General features: G+C 34.8%; 1 protein-coding gene across 3 annotated transcripts in view; it reads right to left on the bottom strand.

The window, feature by feature from the left end:
- Sh (Potassium voltage-gated channel protein Shaker) overlaps positions 1–22327 on the bottom strand; it is a 907958-nt gene that overhangs the window by 734226 nt on the left and 151405 nt on the right. The window contains exon 1 of one of the 3 annotated variants that reach the window (XM_081727651.1): positions 5326–5970. The exons of the other annotated variants lie outside the window; for them this stretch is intronic. Within the exon in view, the coding sequence (XP_081583777.1) occupies positions 5326–5408 (83 nt within the window). The 5' untranslated portion in view covers positions 5409–5970. Of the gene's footprint in view, positions 1–5325; positions 5971–22327 lie in introns of those variants that run through there. 3 annotated transcript variants of the gene reach the window in all.

Raw genomic sequence — 22327 nt, 5'->3', positions numbered from 1 at the left:
TGGGCATTGATAAGTAGGTCATATTTACTCTTTTATATAATAGTGTAAAATAAGATGTGAAACGTGTTATAGGCATTGATAAGTGGGTCATTTCTACCCTTATATATAATAGTGTAAAATAACATGTGAAACGTGTAATGGGCATTAATAAGTGGGTCATTTTACCCTTTTATATAATAGTGTAAAATAACATGTGAAACGTGTTATGGGCATTGAAAAGTGGGTCATTTTTACCCTTTTACATAATATTGCAAAATAACATATGAAACGTGCTATGGGCATTGATAAGTAGGTCGTTTTTTCCTTTTATATAATAGTGTAGAATTACATGTGAAACGTATTATATGTATTGATAAGTGGGTCATTTTTACCCTTTTATATAACAGTGAAGAATCACATGTGAAACCTGTTATGGCCATTGATAAGTAGGTCAAATTTACTCTTTTATATAATAGTGTAAAATAACATGTGAAACGTGTAATGGGCATTAATAAGTGGGTCATTTTACCCTTTTATATAATAGTGTAAAATAACATGTGAAACGTGTTATGGGCATTGATAAGTGGGTCATTATTTTATATAATAGTGTAGAATCGCATGTGAAACGTATTATATGTATTGATAAGTGGGTCATTTCTACCCTTTTATATAATAGTGTAAAATAACATGTGAAACGTGTAATGGGCATTAATAAGTGGGTCATTTTACCCTTTTATATAATAGTGTAAAATAACATGTGAAACGTGTTATGGGCATTGATAAGTGGGTCATTATTTTATATAATAGTGTAGAATCACATGTGAAACGTATTATATGTATTGATAAGTGGGTTATTTCTACCCTTTTATATAATAGTGTAAAATAACATGTGAAACGTGTAATGGGCATAAATAAGTGGGTCATTTTACCATTTTATATAATAGTGTAGAATCACATGTGAGACTTATTATATGTATTGATAAGTGGGTCATTTTTACCCTTTTACATAATAGTGTAAAATAAGATGTGAAACGTATTATATGTATTGATAAGTGAATCATTTATACCCTTTTACATAATAGTGTAGAATCACATGTGAAACGTGTTATGGGCATTGAAAAGTGGGTCATTTTTACCCTTTTACATAATAGTGCAAAATAACATATGAAACGTGCTATGGGCATTGATAAGTAGGTCATTTTTTCCTTTTATATAATAGTGTAGAATCACATGTGAAACGTATTATATGTATTGATAAGTGGGTCATTTTTACCCTTTTATATAACAGTGAAGAATCACATGTGAAACCTGTTATGGGCATTGATAAGTGGGTCATTTCTACCCTTTTACATAATAGTGTAAAGTAACATGTGAAACGTGTTATGGGCATTGATAAGTAGGTCAAATTTACTCTTTTATATAATAGTGTAAAATAACATGTGAAACGTGTTATGGGCATTGATAAATGGGTCATTATTTTATATAATAGTGTAGAATCGCATGTGAAACGTATTATATGTATTGATAAGTGGATCATTTATGCCCTTTTACATAATAGTGTAGAATCACATGTGAAACATGTTACGGGCATTGATAAGTGGGTCATTTTTACCCTTTTATATAGTAGTGTAAAATAACATGTGAAACGTGTTATGGGCATTGATAAGTGGGTCATTTTTTCCTTTTATATAATAGTGTAGAATCATATGTGAGACTTATTATATGTATTGATAACTGGGTCATTTTTACCCTTTTACATAATAGTGTAAAATAAGATGTGAAACGTGTTATGGTCATTGATAAGTGGGTCATTTTTTCCTTTTATATAATAGTGTAGAATCACATGTGAGACTTATTATATGTATTGATAAGTGGGTCATTTTTACCCTTTTACATAATAGTGTAAAATAAGATGTGAAACGTGTTATGGTCATTGATAAGTGGGTCATTTTTTCCTTTTATATAATAGTGTAGAATCACATGTGAAGCATGTTATGGGCATTGATAAGTGGGTCATTTTTACCCTTTTATATAATAGTGTAAAATAACATGTGAAACGTGTTTAAGATATTTTTTAACCAAAAACTGGTTCGTGGTTTTCAGGATAGAACTTGAATGGTTAATTTTTCTTTTATAATATGAATTGGATCAGTCACCATGAACCTAGTGAGAACACCTAGTGATCCACTTTAATATTCAATTTCGATAGTCGAATGTACAGAACGTAATTCTGCTATTTCTACAACGGTTTTTCTTTTATATTCTGGTGTTCAATACTCACTCCACATTAAACATGTTAATATACATAAATTAGTTCAATGTAATATTAGGAGGTGTTTTTGATTAATCTGTTAAATTAAAGACTGATTGCAATTTGGTTCTTTGGAGCATCACTAAAACTTACTTTTTTAAATGTTACTATACCTGGTAATTAATATTGTGTGCTTAAAAAAGTAAATAAAAAAACATATTCTCAACATTATTGAAATAGTACATCCATGTATGAGTATTCTCGCAAAGATTGCTCTATCAACTTTTGCTGGAGGATGTTTATTGCTGACTTCCAAAATAGTTTTTTGTAGTTTAATTTAAAGTCTAACCTAAGTTTAGCACAGTCAGTGGCGGATCTGAGGCCAGCCGGGGGGTAGGCTCCTATTTTTTTGAGTGACAAAAATAATTTAAGCTATTATTTATATATTTGTGGAAGTTTATAACAAGTTCATGATATACCTATCATGGTCTGGATTCTGGGTTGCCCCCCACTTTTTACCTTCTACATTCACCATTGAACACAATCTCCATACGATACAAGCACATACTGCTTACATGGTATTCGAACCATATAAGATCATACCTGGAATCAAACCCGGGTTCCTCATAAACAAATTTAGAATACCAAGAGAAAGATCTAGTTATACAAACTGTCGTCATGTAAAGAAACAAGATTCAGTTTTCGAAACAGGAGTGCCCAAGCAAAAGGGTAAGACACAATTGAAATTTTGGAGTCGAAAGAAAAATAGTTGAACGAAACTTTGGAAACAAATAGTATAAATTGTATTGTTTATAGAGAGAAAACACAATTTAAAAATGGTATTAAGAATGGTGAAGTCTTTAAGACCATGGGACAATTGGTATCCCTGTTGAAGTAAATATAGGCCTATACAGGGGCGTCATTTAGGGGGGGCAGGGAGGGGCATTCCCCCCCCCCCCTGAGTTTGAGATGTATATAGATTTTATTAATAGAATAGTAGTAAATCAGTGAGAAACGCGAAATTTTACTAATATCAAGGGGTCTTGCCCCCCAAGCAAAATCTGAAATGACGCTCCTGTTCCTATATCGTAGGCCAATTTTGTTAGTTAGCAATTTACTATCATTTCGTGGTATTGACGTTTGAAGTAAAACCCTGGCCATTCATAGGATCTACTCCTACCACGAGTCGAACTCATGTACTTCACAATATAAAGACAAGTCTGACAACATGAAGCATTTATTTTATGGTATCAAAGATGTTTGTGGGGAAATGATTATAAAATTAAATACTCATACATTAAGTTTCGATTTACTCAATGACATTTCAGGTTAACTGCCATTTTCAGCACCAAGGCTACACAATACATGGGCCAACTGCACACCAGCTTTCACCGGTAATCGAATCAGAGCGCTCCTCGCTAAAAAAAAGGTTGGTCCTGCATAATCATCTATGCATCCGTCCGAGGCGACGTCCTTTACGACTTTGATGTTATAGAAAGACGCATTTGTATTGCAATATTTGAAATGTGGAAATTATCAGTACGAACATCCATGTGTGGCACATTTTTTGTACTAAAGTGTTCTAGAATAGTAATATAATTGGCAAACATAATCAAAACAAACCAAAATGAAATCAACCATTTACAATCCTTTTTTAAAAAAACAAATAATTATTAGGATAATTAAAGGTATTAATGTATTCTAATTCTTTAAAAAATATTTTCTTTTGGTTTTGCAATACCAAGGTAAAGCGAACTTCAGTGTAAATATGTGATTAGCATACGCAACTTTGGCGCGGCAACAGCCCCTGAATTCGATTCCCGCTTGCAGTTCGTGTAGTTCAAATATCACGTTTAAGCCTGAAGATCCACGTTTTGTAATACCTTTCAACGCTAATAGAGACGTTAAACTCTGAACCAACCTATTAATATAAAACGTTGTGCTCTTAAAAATGTAAGCTAAAAACTAAAAATTATATGTCTTTTTTGTGAATAATCTTCTGCCGGTTCAAGATATTAAATTATGTTTCTTTTTTGCTAAGGAAGCATTCATTGACAAACAAACAACCAATAGTACGAACAGAGATGATGATTTGAAGCAGCGATACTAGCGCCACTCTGTTTTTCATTGGTGTTGAGCGTACAGCAAATGAAGTAAGATAGTTCAGAGCTATTGAAAGTTTATATTATAAACTTCCTAAACTATCATGGGATCATAAAGACATGTGAAGAATTTATTAGGAAAAGATAAGAAAACTCCATTTTCATGGAAATTATCATAAGTTTAAACTACACAAGAAGATTTAATGTATATTTTTGTTTAATTTGTAACGTAATTCTTGTGATGTAATGTCACTTCAGATACCAGCATCAACGATAAAAGGCCTAATCACTGCGAAATTAAAATACTACTAATTTTACAGTAATTATGTAATATCTTCAAATAGATAAAAGATAATCCAAACGTGGAACAAGAGCTCGCTAGACAATATTATTTTGCATGAGGTATTGTTATCACGAGTCACCTAGTAGCTTTCCGTTTGCAGCCATTTAGAAACGCGAAAATAAGTGCCGATTTTCTAAATGGCTGGAATCGAAAGCAGATAAGTGAGTCTTGATAACGGTATCTCACGTAAAATAATGTTGTCTAGGTAGGTCTTGTTCCAGTTTTCGATTATCTTTTATCTATTTCAAGATATCACATAATTATTGTAAAATTAGCGGTATTTTAATTTCGCCGTGACGAGGCCTCTTAAGACTATGGAAGACCACTTTTGTATCTCGCGGGTTAGTTAAGACTAGAACCAACGTCGTTGCTGATTGTTGCCGTAAGGGACAAAGAGTGGCGCGGAGACAAGGGGAAGGGGGTGATAAGGCGGAGACTATGACCAGTGATAAGCGAAGATTCTCAACAATCACTTCCACTCTCGCGCAAGGACACATTCTTACACTAATTTCACACTAGAAAGGTTTGTCACTCATTAAGTGTGTTATAGGGAAAAAAATCATTGTTGCTACACATGTCAATAAGGGAAAATGCCACTTAGCGCAAAAAGTACATTTGATCTATTGTTAAATGTTTACACTAAAACTTACGTATGATCGGTGCCATGTCGATCCGAATATCTCGAATGCCGTCCGCTGCTGTCATCTCCGAAACCATATAGTACTGCAGCCATTGTGAATATGTGAATTTATATCAACTGTATACAAATATTCAAAGACAGAGAAGGATCATGCAGAAAGGGGAAGTATCTTGATTTCTTCTAAATTTGCCACCTGTCACACGCTATTATACAACATAAATCACTATCCATTATCAATAACTATATAATTATCGTTCAATCATTATGATTATAATTATTTATTAATAATTTACTAAGATAAATTAATTATTGCCAATTAATATCACCACGTCCAAATTAGAAATTGAACACAACACAGCACCATGTCACTTGAGTGCGGTCACACTAAAATTAACATTTTCTTCATGACTCATTAGATATTTTCTTGTAATTATTAATAAGCACTACAAAAAATAATCACAAAACCATTTTTAAATAGTATTCACTGTTTAATTTTTTTTCTTGTCAGCTGGGGGCGGGGGGTGAAGCACCTAATTTTCTTCTATATATTTTTTCTTTGTTTCAACATTCACACGCTACTAATAAAAAAAGTGAATAAAAAGTAAATTTATATATTTGTAATAGTACTATAATGTTTTTTTCGCACACACTCAGCACTCTACGCCCTGAGCCCTGGCTCACGTGTCCGATAGCGACACACATCGACGCGACAAACCTATCACTACCACGCGGGCACGCCGCAGACCAGCCGATTCATGACGAGAGCACCCGACCTCACCCGAGCTCTCTGCTACATTCAAAGTCGCCGGCAAATAGCAATACGGGGGGAGGTGGAGGGGAAAACAGCAGAGGGGAAATTGTAGAGGGGGGCCTTTAGGAAGAAAGGCACCAAGAAAACATTAAACAGAGAAGAAACAAAGGGGAAAAAATAGAAAAATAGACGCTTCAACAGTAACAGAAAAAAATTTAAAAAAAAACAAACGAAAAAGCCATAATAAGAATCTGTACTGCTGTAACGCTAGATCGTCAGTCAACTGTCATGAACAGGCTGTGAGGTCAAAAATTGCGACCATGGATTTCGGAAGGACTTTTCGTCAATAAAAAAAAGAAAGGGCTCAGATAGTACTAGTAGTGCGGCAGAGCTATTTTTAAATATATATGTATCCAGAAGTTGGGCAACTAAACTATGTGTGGACTGAAATACACAGAAATTCAAATTTACACCCAATGCTACATTGAGTCTGCCTCGACGCGCATGCCACGCACACAAACGCATTTTATTAATGACTCGTGTTGCAAGGTAATAAGATTGCGACAGCTTGTCGACTTGTAAGGGTTGCAAGGGAACTGTGCTTTTATTATACATGAATAAACACGAGAAGACACCTAAACGCTTTCCTGTATTCTGTGTTAGATGTTTATGCATTCCAAATGACATCTTGATAAGTTCAAAAGTGATAGATATTACGTAAATGTAAATTTACATGTTCTAAGTGCGTCAAGGCGTACTTACGATCGTCAGAAAAAGAAAGCTGACAATACACAAAATGTACCTATTAAAGTTAATACTGTATTTTACTACATATTTATGGTTGCGCGGTGGCTCAGTGGTAGAGCGTTCACCTCCGATGCTTGGGGTCCCGGTTCGATCCCAGCTCGCGACAAATGGTCTTCGTGGTGGACAAACACCGTGCTAGTGGGTTTTCTTGTGGTTCTCTCGTTTCCTCCCACTTTCTTCATTCCACCATTTCACTCATCTCTCATCATCACCGTCTTCTTTAGTATAACCGGCATAACCGTGGGACGTAAAACTTAAAGATTTCATTTTTTACTACATATTTATTACATAAATAAATAATAATGTCTTATGACGAAAGGAAAACTGCCAGTTATAATTATCATCAAATGATATACCCTTTAGCGTTCCAAAAGTTTTTTTTTATTTTCCTCAAAAACTTCACATGAGAATTTATTGACAAGCATGTTATTCTCATCAAATTCATATGATACGTATACTCATGTATGTATTAACTAGGGACAGTATTTTATTTTGAGCAAAAAATTTATGTTTATCTGACGATAATTTTAGGCTATACCGTATCTCATTAACGATGATAACAGTTATTGATAATTTTAGGCTATATCTCGTTAACCATGATATCAGTTAATGATAATAGGCTATATCTCGTTAACCATGATATCAGTTAATGATAATAGGCTATATCTCTTTAATCATGATAACAGTTAATGATAATTTTAATCTATAAGTCATTAACCATGATAACAGTTAATGATAATTTTAGGCTATAAGTCATTAACCATGATAACAATTAATGATAATTTTAGGATATAAGTCATTAACCATGACAACAGTTAATGATAATTTTAGGCTATAAGTCATTAATCATGATAACAGTTAATGATAATTTTAACCTATAAGTCATTAACCATGATAACAGTTAATGATAATTTTAGGCTAGATCTCATTCAATTTTCTCTATTTCTCAAAAACCACTCATAAGTATAATTTTGATCAGCTCAATGAATTTATCGGTTGCCATCAAGATAAAACGAAAATCGTTATCTTTAGACATTTTTTATCATTAAAGGATAATAATCCTGCAGAATATCCCGTTCTTACTATGCAATGGTTTCATGAATATGGAACTATATTTTGCTTTTAAACGTACCAAAATCTAAGGATCTTAAGCTCCATATTGTCATTTTCCCAGAAAATATACTTGATTTTTAAAGTCCTGTTTATTATTAATCAAAATCAGATTTTAAAAATAATATTATATTTCTGAAGTAGTACTTAGAAATTAGAATAATTGTAAAAAAAAAACATTGTAAAAAGCATCTAACTTCTTACTTTTACACAAAACAGTAGTCATTTTTGTAATCGGTTAAAAGATAAAAATAAAATCTGCATATTCCATAGGCAATTACCCGTTCCATAACAGAAACTTTCTCCCTGAGATAATACCTCCCAGGTTACTGTGTTATTCTTTCTTGCTAATGCCACTTAAAATTCATATATTCCACGTTATATATTATTTCTGTTCAATTGTGTTATTTGTACAGATGGTTTTATAATAATTTACTGCTTTGAGTACGCTGTTGTCATATTTTTAAATATAAGTAAATTACATATTAGACTAGGCTGTTTTGAATTAATCAAAATGGTGGATATTACGCAGTGGCGCATCTCGAAGATAAAACATACTGGGACCAGCCTGAACCCAGACAGGTATATCATGAGTTCACTGTGAACTTTCAAAACATATATAAATAATAGGTTAAATTATTTTTATCACTCAGAAAACGGGGGGGGGGACTAGCAAGAGCGCCGATTTTTCTGTAAATTTGGGGGGGTCCATTCAGATGCAGAAGGCATATATGAGAATTTTAAAACAAATTGCATTCAAATTATGCCAAATATTGTAAATTCACAAATACAGTAAGGGGCCCACATGAGCTTTGGGTGACCCGGGACCCCCGGCCCCCTTGAGGTTTAGTTCTTCCGGTCCCGGGCTATATCCGCCACTGTCATAGAGGCATTCCTAGTTTGGGAACCGTTTACTACGAAGAATAAAATAACAAACTTCTATTTGTCACCGTTTCGTACAGAGGGCGGGAAAATTAAACTAAGCTCAGATGAAACGGAGTGAGTTTGTTAGTCGCGTGAGCAAAGAAAACTTTTATTACCCAAATGGAATGCAGTTTTGGTGTCCTTGAATTTTATATTTCTTTCACTAGACTAGAATAAAAACTATTCAGATTCACTGGGTACGATGTTATCTAAAAAGATAAAAAAAAAAAACATATGGTAAGCAACAGTTTTGTCAACAACTCGCGTGCAACTTGTGATTTGCTTTGGTATCATTAACCGTTATCTCCTAGATAGCGCGGGCACTTTCGGCAATCAAAATTACGATTTTAACGTTAGCAAATATTATGTCTATTAGAAACTTTTGATTTCAGAAAGCCATAAACTCACAGATATTGTTGACTAGCTTTCTAAAGTAAAATATACTTACAACTAGGTGAACCTGCGCTCTCTATAACAGCACCATGAATCTCCTTGTCATTCCTCACATTTGTTCATGTGCCTTTACAGACACAAGTGAAGGATATCTTGATAAAAATCAGCAAGGGGTACCATAAAGAGGAGATTTCTTCACCTGTTTTTTCAATATCTCGCACCTTTTGCAAGATTGAGCCTACTTCCGGTTGAAGTTTCTAATTCATGTATGATCAGTGTTTTCTTTCTTCTTGTATGCAGTATGTAATAAGCAAATACATTGCACACACAATTAATTATAATGACAGTGATATATGGTGTTTATTAGGCAAAATACTCCAAACAATAAAGATTCATCTTAGCCTGGAGAAATGGTTATCCTTCGTTTTTCATTATCGTTTGGCCATGAAATAAACGCCTGAGAGATATACTACCCCGTATACAAATAAATGTTGTTACAATGTATAACACGTAGGATATGATATTTTTTTAAAATTTCAATATTTCCAACGCCTAAAAATGTAATAAAGAAATAACGGATATATTTTTAAAAAAAATATTCAATTGGAACTGAACAATCTACACAAAATTTGCAATCGATCAGTGAAAACGGCAATCTTTCTAGAGTTTGTATTTCCCGAGATATGATTGTCAAAGGAATTGACGACAAACATAAAAGTTCACTTTCTTGACAACACACGAACATATAAACCTAGCATTTTATGATATAGATTGTAAACGATTGCCTTAGTGCACACAGTTTTAATGTTTGAAATGACTCAAAGTTCGTTTTTAGTAATATGACCTTAAAAGAAAAATCAGTGAATGTACTATTGAAGGTTTCCCTTTACGTTTGCTCTCTCTCTCCCTCTCTCTCTCTTGCTCTCTTCTTTTTAAAAGTGAAAATGTATATACTATTTAAAAAATCAAAGTACAAACCCAACATAGAAATAACGGTCCATGTTCCGTTAAGGGGGTCCAAAACTACACTGGATCCTCTTAAGTTAAGCTAACCTAACCTAACCTAACCTGACCTGACCTGACCTAACCTAACCTAATAGAACCTAATATAACGTTATATTATGTAATCAAACGAAAATCAATAGAAAGAAGTGGTGGCAAAGTCACTGGATCCCCTTAACGGAACATTGACCACAATATATAACAAATTTCACTACCGGCGCAGCCATCTACAAAAACTCAAAGAAAAGAAGAAAATGTTACAAATAACCGAACATGTCATTTCAAGAAGGCAAACATTTCATTTTTTCTTCAAAATGATAGGTCTATTTTATAGCCAATATTTGTACATTCAAAAGATGCATCCATTGAATTAAAGAATAAATAAACTTTACAATTACATTGTTTTGACCAATATTTAATCAATGAAATGTGATCGTGAAATAAAAGCAAGGATAGGAATTGCGAAAGAAGTCTTTAGGATTTTTAAAAAAAAGTATATTTATTAGGACCTTAAATAGAGCTGAGAAAAAGACTCATAAAATGCTTTGTGTGGGGGCAGAAACATGGACATTATGTAAAGATGGTGAAAAATGACTGGAAGCTTTCTAAATTTATTTATTTATTTATTTAATATACAACACAACAGGTTTAATACCCAATTACAGTGTTGTGTACATACAGCAAATGTTACATATATACATTTCTTAATTATTTCTACAGAAAATTTCTTGTTTCACATATGATCTGAACCTGTTTTCTGAAAGACTAAATACATCCACTTTATCAAGCTTATTTACAATATTATTGTATAATTTACACAGCCTCCACATAGGGGATTTATATAATATATTGCTCCTGGCTTTTGCACAATAAAATATCCCTGTATTTTCTACTCTGGTTTTGCAAGTGGGAATCCGCAATGATATTTTCGAGACCAACTCCATACAGTCAATCTTATTATTTAATAACTTGTATAAGAATAACAAGTCCAACATCCATCTTCTTTTTTCTAGAGTTTGAAAATTAAAGTTGTTTAGTAGATCATTGTAGGAAAAAATATTTGGGATAATAATTAGTTTTTTTGTATGTAAGCATTTTCAAGAATTTTGTTTGGATGTTTTCTATTTCTTGAGAGTATTTTTTATTATTGGGGGTCCATATAGTAGAACAATATTCTAATTTTGATCTAACATATGTAAAATAAAGTGTTGTAAACGTTGTCTCACTGGAGAAATCTTGCCCTATTCTGTAAATTAAACCTAAGTTTCTATATGCGCTGTTTGTTATCATATCTATGTGTTGATTGAAATTTAGTTCAGGATCAAAAATAACGCCTAAATCTTTGACAATACTTAGTTTAGACAATTTAGTTTTTTTCAGTGTATAGTCAAAGGTGATGGGGTTTCTTTTTCTCGTAAAAGACAGAGATTTACACTTGGATACATTTATTACTAATTTGTTATCATCGCACCATGTTTGAACTCGCCGTAGGTCTTGTTGTAGTTGTATGCAGCCTTCAGTTGAATTAATTCTAGAATATAATTTGAGATCATCAGCGAATAGGAGAATCTGAGAGTTTTCAATAAAAAGTGGAATTTCATTAATAAGTAGGAGAAATAGCAGAGGACCCAGATGAGATCCTTGAGGAACCCCAGACAGAGTAACAAACTTTTCGGTGACATGCCCCTTGTATAGAATAGATTGTTTCCGGTTACATGTGGGTGTAGAGAAAACTGTAGATAATGAGCTTGATGAATAAAATGAGAGCGTATTAGAAATGGTGAGGAAGGAAAGAACACTTTTACATATTGTTAAGAAGAGGAAGAGAAACTGGTTGGAACACTGGCTAAGAAGGAACTGTATCATGAGGGATATAGTGCTAAAGGGTATGGTGGCAGGAAAGACAGGGAGGAGGTGAAGGATACAACACAATTAATGGACGATATCAAAACTGAAAAATCATACGTGAAGACGAGGAGGTTAGCGAAGGACCGTGGAGCATGGAAGCTTCTTATTTGCAGCAAGTGACCTGCCAATAATGTCAGAATACCTCTGATGATGATGACTTAATAACGCAAATTAAAGGAACAAGAAATATTGTGGTCAGCAGGAAGTTTATTTTTAATTTCTCAAACCCTGCCAAACGGAATACTGTATTTCCCTTCTTCAAACGGCATATTTTGTTAAGTACTTACAAGTTATCTTGTAATATGTGCAACTTATGAGATACGAGCAGGAGAGTGATAAATGAAAGTAAATTAAAATTTTTATTAAAATAAGTTCCATAGTTATGCGCTGTAGAATATAGGACAAGACACTTAGTGAAAGTAAATGGTTATAAACTACTTGATGGAAATATAGAAGGTAGGAGAAAACGACAGAACCCAGAAGGAAGCTCACAAAGACGATGTAGTCCAGCAACAAATTACCTTGTCCTGGGATCGACGCAGGGATCTCTAGTACTAGTCATGAGTTCTCTACCACTGAGTGCTCTTGTAATTTATATACCATTATCCTAGCCTTCAACCGAAAGCTGATGTTGAAATTTCAACCGCAGCACCATTGGACCCGTTAGTTTCGGTTAAACGGTACTCTACTGTAATAACTTGGGTATAGCTTAGCAATATGTCATTGTCTTCAAACACATTATGATATATATATATATATATATATATATATATATACACATTTTCCCATCGTTTCAATTATAACATTGTTATCATTTTATTGATATTACATATCATATAACGTGTATTATATTACTGTAAGTATAATACCAATTATTAATGATAGAACATCCAAGTGTCCTACAGGTGGTAAACACTAAAACTGTAAAATGTGAGTAATCTCTTGTACTGGCAGAATGTTATTCAGTTTTCATATAGTGTGTATACATAAGCTCTAACAAAACCTTGATTGGTACAGCTTAATGTAATCGTTTGCTTCGTCATCAGCTTTGAAGACGTGAGTAAGGGTACTTTATTATATAGTATTTACTTTATAAATAACTATAGTGTAGATTTGTGTTACTCATATGTAATTTATGGTAATTGACAAGACATTCGTAATATATCTATATATCAAAATGCTAGAAAAGTTTAGATGTTTGTGGACGTTCATATGTTTGTGTCCAATTCTTTCTGACAATGATATCTCGAAAACCACAAACTCTGGAAAGATACCGTTTTACCGTTGCAAATTTTGTGTAGATTGTCCAGTTCTAATTGAATATTTAAAAAAAAACGGCTGTTATTTCTTTATTACATTTTTAGGGGTACACTGGAAGTATTGAAAGTTTCGAAACTTAAGCATAATATCCTACTAGTTATACATTCCAAAAACCACTTCTTTGTATACGGGGTAGTATACCTCTCCGGCGTTTGTTTCATGGCCAAATGATAATGAAAAACGAAGGATAACCACTTCTCCAGTCTAAGAGGAATCTTTATTGTTTGGAGTGTTTTGCCCAATGAACACCATATATCACTGACATTATAATTAATTGTGTGTGTAATGTATTTGCTTATTATTATAATGTTATATTGCATGCAAGAAGAAAGAAAACACCGATCATACATGAATTAGAAACTCTAACCGGCAGTAGGTTCAAATCTTGCAAACGGTGCGATATAATGAAAAAATAATAGACAAAATCTCCCCTTTATCGCAACCCTTGGTGATTTTTATCAAGACGTCCTTCACTTGTGTCTGTTACAGATGTTGTAAGAAATTACAAGGAGATTCGTGCTCATATGTGAATGGTGCGCTATGCTGAGAGCGCAGGTTCAACAAGCTATATTAGAAAAATGCAATGTAATGTTTCGTTACTGTTTCTATTATTATATTGTAACTAGAAGTGCACTTAAAAAGCTAAGAATAATACAGTATAACAATATAACAGCAACAAAATATTACAATCGCAAAAAAATAGGAATACTTCTATCTTGCGAAGAAGACATTTATATCCTTCTAGCAGGTCTATAGAGTCGTCCTACTGGAGGAACAAATGTTTGCATATTGAAGCCTTGATCAGATATAATATTTGTGCTTAAAATTATCGCGTAACCTGTAATCTTTTATATTTATTACGACCATAAGATTAGTAAAACTCTGGAGTTGTCGCCTCTTTTCTAGTTTAAGTCTACAAATGCAGCCCCTCTTCTCCGTTTCTGGATCCAACTGTAGACCTAAATCTCCGCCACTGAGTTACACTGTTGGGGATCCGATCCCTATTTTCTTAAAAGGCAGGCTTCATCCACTTTGCCTCCACTGGAATCAAACCCATTAGCTCCAGGATTTGAAGCCCGGCAAAGAAGCGACAGCGGACAGGGACTCATTTATCTGGAGAAATCTCTTGAAAATCATTTCTCGCTGGCGATCAATTTCTTTTTTGGCTTGCTACGCGCTACGTGACTGCATCTGAAACTTTTCGGAGAAGCGAGAGCGTGTGTGCACCAATCATGGGGATGCTGAGGAGATAGATGGTGGTACGAACGCTTCATGTAGAAAAGAGATTCGTCCTAGCGGCGTGAAGACGGGATTACACAGGGAGAGATTTCACACAAAAGTTTAATTTCAGAAAGTACCCCAGACCGTTACGAAGAACAGTGAAGAGATTCCAGATTCAAATAATTAATGCAAACGAAATAATTAAGTGAGAATCGTTATCAAAAGATGGAATAACATTGAGATAAATATTTAAGTGACAATCGTTAACAAAAGTGAGATAACATTGGGACAAATAACTAAGCGAGAATTGTTTACAAAAATGAGATAACAGCAGTGGGACAAATACTTTAGTAAGAATCGTTAACAAAAATGAGATAACGTTGGGAGAAATATCTAAGTGGGAATCGTCAACAAAAATGGGATAACATTAGAACAAGTACTGAAATGAGGCTCGTTAACAAATATTGGATAACATTAGGGCGAATACCAAAAGGTAACAATTGGCAACTTTTTTAAAAAATATGGAATTACTGGTAGAGAGTTCAGCTTTAACAAGAAGTAATCTTGGTTTGATTCCTGTTGGTATAAAAATATTTGTAAAATGAAGCCGTAATTTTCCTACATGTTTAGACTTTTAAGATGTGCTAAGCATAAGTATGGGAAATCATATTATGTCTGTTCGTCTATTGACATGAATCAGAGCAAAAATGATAAAGTATGGCGAGAAGTTGTTTTGTTAATATTATTCAGCATCCTGATAATAGGTTCTATGAAAAATAGTTGTTTTGTTGATATTATTTAACATCCTGATAACAGGTTCTATGAAAAAAATTTCTTTCGTGGATATTATTCAACATCTTGATAACAGCTTCTATGAAAAAAGGAACTTGTTTTGTTGATATTATTCAATATCCTGATAACAGGTTCTACGAAAAAGAAGTTGTTTCGTTGATATTATTCAACATCCTGATAACAGGTTTTATGAGGAAAAAGTTGTTTTGTTGATATTGTTCAACATTCTGATAACATTTTCTATGAATAAAACAAAGTAGTTTTGTTGATATTACTCGGTTCCCTGATAATAGGTTCTATTTACTTTTCTATCCTTTTATTGAAACCGGAAATGTTAGAAATCTACCATCTCCGTTTTCAAAATTTGTTCTGTATAGAGCGAAATCAAGAATATATAGTTCGAAATGGGTTTCTGGTATAAATTTGAGGACCCACAGAATAAATTTTATCTAAATCTTCTTCCATCTAGGGAGCATGGTGGATTACCGGTATAGCGCTTACCTCTGGTGGAACAGGGGAGCTCCGGAGAAATATTGTGCTTCACAAACTCGCATAGCCTGTTATCAAACCATGGACACCCAGAATCATATATGAGAATTCCATCACTGTCCGTCATGCTTCATGGGAGTGGATTTAGGATGAGGATACAGTTTGTTATGCAGATGATGTATTGAAAGTACAAGGAAAATTCCATGGTTCACATTAATTTATCATTACCTAAAAATATCATTACCTAAAAATATCCGCCAAGAATCGAATCACGGAACATGTACATCAAACGCTGCTCGAAATTCTTTGAAGTATGCTTCCCCCCTTATATTCTAAAGCAATGACAGTTTAGAGGCAAACTAATGATGGAAACAATTAATCTTGATATCTTTATTACTTCTGCCAACCCTGAATCATCAGTGTCATTTCGACATGGCAACCTGTACTGTCCTCGTAGACAACCAGGCGTTTACGCTACTCGCACACGCCGCTACTTTCTGCATTTCTTTTTCTCGTTTTTTCCCCCTATCTTTGCTACCAGTGGCGTTATTATTTTGGGAAACGCTTCTCACACTTAAATTTAGACTCTAGCAGGGAAGATACCCTTTAAGAAGGAACGAACCCATGGACGATGATGAAATACAGGAAATTCATTTTTTAAATATTTCTTTTTTGCATTTTCAACTTTCTCGTTTTTTATTTAGAAAAAAGATAACAAGATCTTAATTCAACACACAAGGTATAAATGTCTTTGCTCCGTCGCTCAACACCTGATTTATGGATTTCTCGGAAAAGTCATTTAAGAATATCAGTTTACGTATTTTCCTTGAAATTTTGTTGTAAATATCTCGGATAGCAAATTGGATATAATTGAGCATGTTTTGGTTATAACGATTTATACAATTTACGTTTCTGTCAACTGGTACGCCGTTTACGCAACATGAGGCTGGATACCAATTAATGGAAGTAAACAGTGATAATTTCAGGGGGTGCTTGTGTGGGAAAATTTCCACCGGAACATTGAAATTTTCTTTCTGGATTATATGTACGATAATGCTCTAAGTGCTCACAGTATTATTTTTTACTCCCCTGTGTCGAAAGTTCTCTGGGGGGGAATCTGAAATCACTACTGTACGTGAATTTGTAGTGAACTAAGGAGGTGAAGTACGGTATTTCAGTGCTGGAGCGCTTACCACTTCTGCGTGGGGTTCACTCCTCAGTCAAACAAGTATGTAGTGGACAACATTGTGTCCTTGGGCTTTTACTTGGCATTCTCCCGTTTCCTCCCACATGTTCAGTCCATCAAACTCTTCCATCATCATTCACTTGTCTTAATCATCCGTCTCCCTAACAGGACATAAATCGTGGGACGTTAAACAGAAAGATTTCATTTTATTTTATTTCTATTGGAATTAATATTTTAGGAGAAAAGGAACAAATTCTGAGATCGTTATGGACAAAATTACGTTCACCATAAATCTGCAATTCGATTGCATACCCTCATTCTCGTCTTCTAGTAGCTAAATTGTTAATATTTTCACCTTGGCAAACCTGATTTAACTGGTATATATATTACAGCTATAGTTAACTAGTTATACTTTGATTTACTTAAGAAACTTATATAATGGAAGAATTACGGACAAATGTCTATTTTATTATGCTTCTAAACTATATTAAACATAAGTATGGGTTCTCTTTCCTTGGGTAAGTTGATTCCTTTTTTTTTTTTTTTAATGGAACGTGCATTTTTTTCATACGACATGCTTGACTAATGACGACGTCAGCTTTACTTTCTGGGGTAGCAAGCGCAGGGTCAGAGAAATATTTTGAAGGATAGTTATTTTTTTCTGTACCGGAAAGGATACTTTTATAACCCTGTCTTACATTAAAATATATTATATCTGCGGGACATCACTTATTACTCTGTAACTTGGCCACCAGTTTAACATGGATTCAGTTTTGTGTACCTGCATTTTTTCCGTAAGACATGATATTGAGCACCAGTTTGACTTAGTTTCAGTTACGTGTACCTCCATTTTCCCGTAAGACATACATTACTTTTTACTTTTCAAGTTGGCCAGCAGTCTAACATGGCTTCAGTTTTATGTACCTGCATTTGTTTCTCGTTAGACATACATTACTTATTGCTTTGTAAATTGGTCCCTAGTTTGTTGGAGCTTTGCAACTGTGAAGCAACGTTGCTCCTATGCTGGTAATGTCAAATTCATCTCTGCATGTTAAACACCTAGGTAATATTGTTTTCGTACAAACTTTTCCAGAATATATTTTACTGTTGTGTTTCAAGAGGTCAGTAAACCGAAGAAATAAAGAGAAGAAACTGTCCATTCAAAGTAACTTCTCTGAAAACACAGCAAGCAATGGTACTGTCTATTGCTTTTATGACTATTATCGTCTATATTTTATAAAATACAATCCAATACATATATTAGAATGGAGATAGTAGAGAGATTAGAATGGAGACGGAGTATACCCTTGGAACACGTAATTGATTACAGAAGACCGCTTCTCGCTATCTATTACTATTACGGTTTCTGTTCTATTACGATCAACGTTAAACCGGAAGTGTCCGACTTCAGTGACTTCCGGTTTGAATAGAGGGTTTAGAGAGAAGATTGCATCTATTCTTAGAATCTTAAATCAATTCCAAAAAGAGCTTCTAGCTATCTCTTATCGTTTCAGCTCTATGTAGAATTTTATTGAAACCGGAAGTTATGGTGGATTTCTACCACTTCCGGTTTTAGTAGAGAGTAAAGAATGGATATGAAATGTATTCCTGACACGCTTAATCGATTATAGAAGTCTGCTTATCTGTATGTATTACTGTTCTTGTTCTATAGAATCATCCTAAAGATCGGAAGTGGTTGATTTCTACCACTTCCGCTTCAAAAACTAACTTACTTCATAACTTTGGACCCTCTACATTCTGACTGAATGTGGTGATGAGTAGTTCTTGAGCTTTTTAGTCTCTCAGACAGACGGACGGATTAAATATGCAAAGGAGGTTTAGTAAATTAGACTCATTAAAAAAATCAATGAAAGATAAGCTTATTTCGCAGTCGGGTAAGCTGCGAGTTGCTGATACAAACTGTCATTGTGATAATTGCACTGCTCAAACGCCTAGAGTGTTAGGCAACCCACATAACAGACCTAGCCGCACCTAAAAGTATGCAACCAACAATACTATACAGTCATACGGGTTATATAAGAAGTAGGTGTTTATACAGAGTCTCTTGGCACATACTAACGCATTGAGGAATAATTAATATTATCTTCTCCCATTGAGGCGTGCAGGTGCAGCTAGTTTTCCTGTAAAAGTAAAAACATTATACAAGTAATCACAATAAACCAAATATTAAATAAAGAGTTCCTATATAATTTTGGACCATCAAGAAAAAATGTTTTAAAAAAATTACCAAGCTTTAATATCTGCTTCACTGTTATGCTGTAACTCACAAATAATATTTGTGTCTTAAGGGCCTTCACTACAGCGAAATTAAACTACCACTAATTTTAGAGTTTTTCTGTAATATCTTCAAAACAAATAAAAATATTCGAAAAGCAGAAACGTAGTGAACTAGACAATACCATTTTGCATGTGATATGTTTATTGTAACTGTAGATAGATTTAACATTTTTGAGGGTTCTGTAAATAGCAACATACCAAAAGCAGGTAGGTGAATTGTGGTAAAGCTATCACATGCAAAATCGTATTGTCTAGTTCACTACATTTCTGCTTATCGAATATTTTTTTTTTATTTGTTTTGAAGATATTACAGAAAAAAACTCTACAATTAGCGGTAGTGTAATTTCGCTGTAGTGAAGACCCTTAAGGCAATAATTAATTGATATACATTCTTTTGTTAATGGGGGAAGGTTGAGATTTGTAGACGCGTGGAAACTCTTTAACAATGAGCATTGATAAGCATTGATGTGTATCAATATTTGATAAATTCGGTTTATCAAAATTCTTTTATATACTTATTCGGACCGTGTGTGTTCATATGTCTAAGACATAAGAATCACAAAAACAATCTGATGAATCAGTTTTGGCCGCGATATTAAGGGTCAAACTTAGGAATCGAATTCCTTGAAGAAGGTAATATTTGAACCGAAAGTGATAGAAATAAACCGGTTTATACCTTGATCATCATAGAATTCTTTTTAAGTTTAACGTTCCACGAATATGTTCTTTAGACTCAAGAAGACGGATGATTGATGAAAGTTTTGATTCATTTGGTTTTTAGTTTACAGTCTCTTTTAACAGCGAGGTTATTTCAGACGTGAACCTACAACTTAATGTGGAATCTGAACCACATCTGCTTCACCAGGAATCAAACCCGGTTCTCCCACGCCAAAGGTGAGTACGATATCCATTTAGCTACGAGAAAGTTCTTGATTGATGAAAGCGAATGATTCTGAAATTATTTGTTGTGCTTTCTCTCTAGTCACACGAGCTAGTCACTACATCAGCGGGGAGGGCTTTGATCAATATAGAATAAAAAAGGTAATAGTTAGCCATAAGCGATTTTTGACAATCGATAAAACGTCCAAATCAGGGCCGTAACTTGTGGGGGGCAGAAGGGGTAACTGCCCCCTCCAGGGAAGCTCCCCGCCGTTTGAAAAGGACCCATTTTGAGACAAAATTTAATTACTCCATATACGATACAAACATGATGAAATTATAAATGAAGCATCAAACAGATTCACTACTTTACATAAACAAAACAGCACACGAAAGGATAATAAAACAAAACTGAAGGTGCATTTCGCCAGCCCCCCCACCTTCGAGTTTCGAAACAAAACCTATGCCAATCGTTTGTGCTACGTTTGTGCCGGAATGTACCGCAAAAATTTTCGTTTGTACCACTTCCGGTACGAAGTTATAATAGTTTTAAAGTGGGGGGGCTGGGGAAACGGCAGCCCCCCCACCTTGGAATTTCGAAACGAAACCTATGGCAATCGTTTGTGCTACGTTTGTGCCGGAATGTACCGCAAAAATTTTCGTTTGTACCACTTCCGGTACGAAGTTATAAGGGTTTTAAAGTGGGGGGGCTGGGGAAACGGCAGCCCCCCCACCTAGGAATTTCAAAACAAAACCTATGCCAATCGTTTGTGCTACGTTTGTGCCGGAATGTACCGCAAAAATTTTCGTTTGTACCACTTCCGGTACGAAGTTATAAGGGTTTTAAAGTGGGGGGGCTGGAGAAACGGCAGCCTCCAAACTTGGAATTTCGAAACAAAACCTATGGCAATCGTTTGTGCTACGTTTGTGCCGGAATGTACCGCAAAAAATTTCGTTTGTACCACTTCCGGTACGAAGTTATAAGGGTTTCAAAGTGGGGGGGCTGGAGAAACGGCAGCCCCCCCACCTAGGAATTTCAAAACAAAACCTATGCCAATCGTTTGTGCTACGTTTGTGCCGGAATGTACCGCAAAAATTTTCGTTTGTACCACTTCCGGTACGAAGTTAAAAGGGTTTTAAAGTGGGGGGGCTGGAGAAACGGCAGCCTCCAAACTTGGAATTTCGAAACAAAACCTATGGCAATCGTTTGTGCTACGTTTGTGCCGGAATGTACCGTAAACATTTTCGTTTGTACCACTTCCGGTACGAAGTTATAAGGGTTTTAAAGTAGGGGGGCTGGAGAAACGGCAGCCTCAAAACTTGGAATTTCGAAACAAAAACTATGGCATTCGTTTGTGGTACGTTTGTGCCGGAATGTACAACAAAAATTTTCGTTTGTACCACTTCCGGTACGAAGTTATAAGGGTTTTGAAGTGGAGAGGCTGCAGAAACGGAAGCCTGCAACCTTGGAATTTCGAAACAAAAACTATGTTAATCGCTTGTGCTACGTTTGTGCCGGAATATACCGCAAAAATTTTCGGTTGTACCACTTCCGGTACGAAATTGTAAGGGTTTTGAAGTGGCGGGCTGGGGAAACGGCATCCCCCCCCACCTAGGAATTTCAAAGAAAACTTTGTGTCAATCGTTTGTGCTAGGTTTGTGCCTGAATGTACCGCAAAAATTTTCGCTTGTACCACTTCCGCTATGAAGTTATAAGGGTTTCAAAGTGGGGGGGCTGGAGAAACGGCAGCCTCCAAACTTAGAATTTCGAAACAAAAACTATGCCAATCGTTTGTGCTACGTTTGTGCCGGACAAAAATTTTCGTTTGTACCACTTCCGGTACGAAGTTATAAGGGTTTCAAAGTGGGGGGGCTGGAGAAACGGCAGCCTCCAACCTTGGAATTTCGAAACAAAACCTATGCCAATAGTGT

The sequence above is a fragment of the Thermobia domestica genome, chromosome 10 (genome assembly GCF_964235325.1).
Source record: "Thermobia domestica chromosome 10, izTheDome1.hap1.1, whole genome shotgun sequence".
Taxonomy (NCBI): Eukaryota; Metazoa; Arthropoda; class Insecta; order Zygentoma; family Lepismatidae; genus Thermobia; species Thermobia domestica.
The sequence above is the reverse complement of the archived record's forward strand: the minus strand, read 5'-3'. Positions and strand labels throughout refer to the sequence as shown.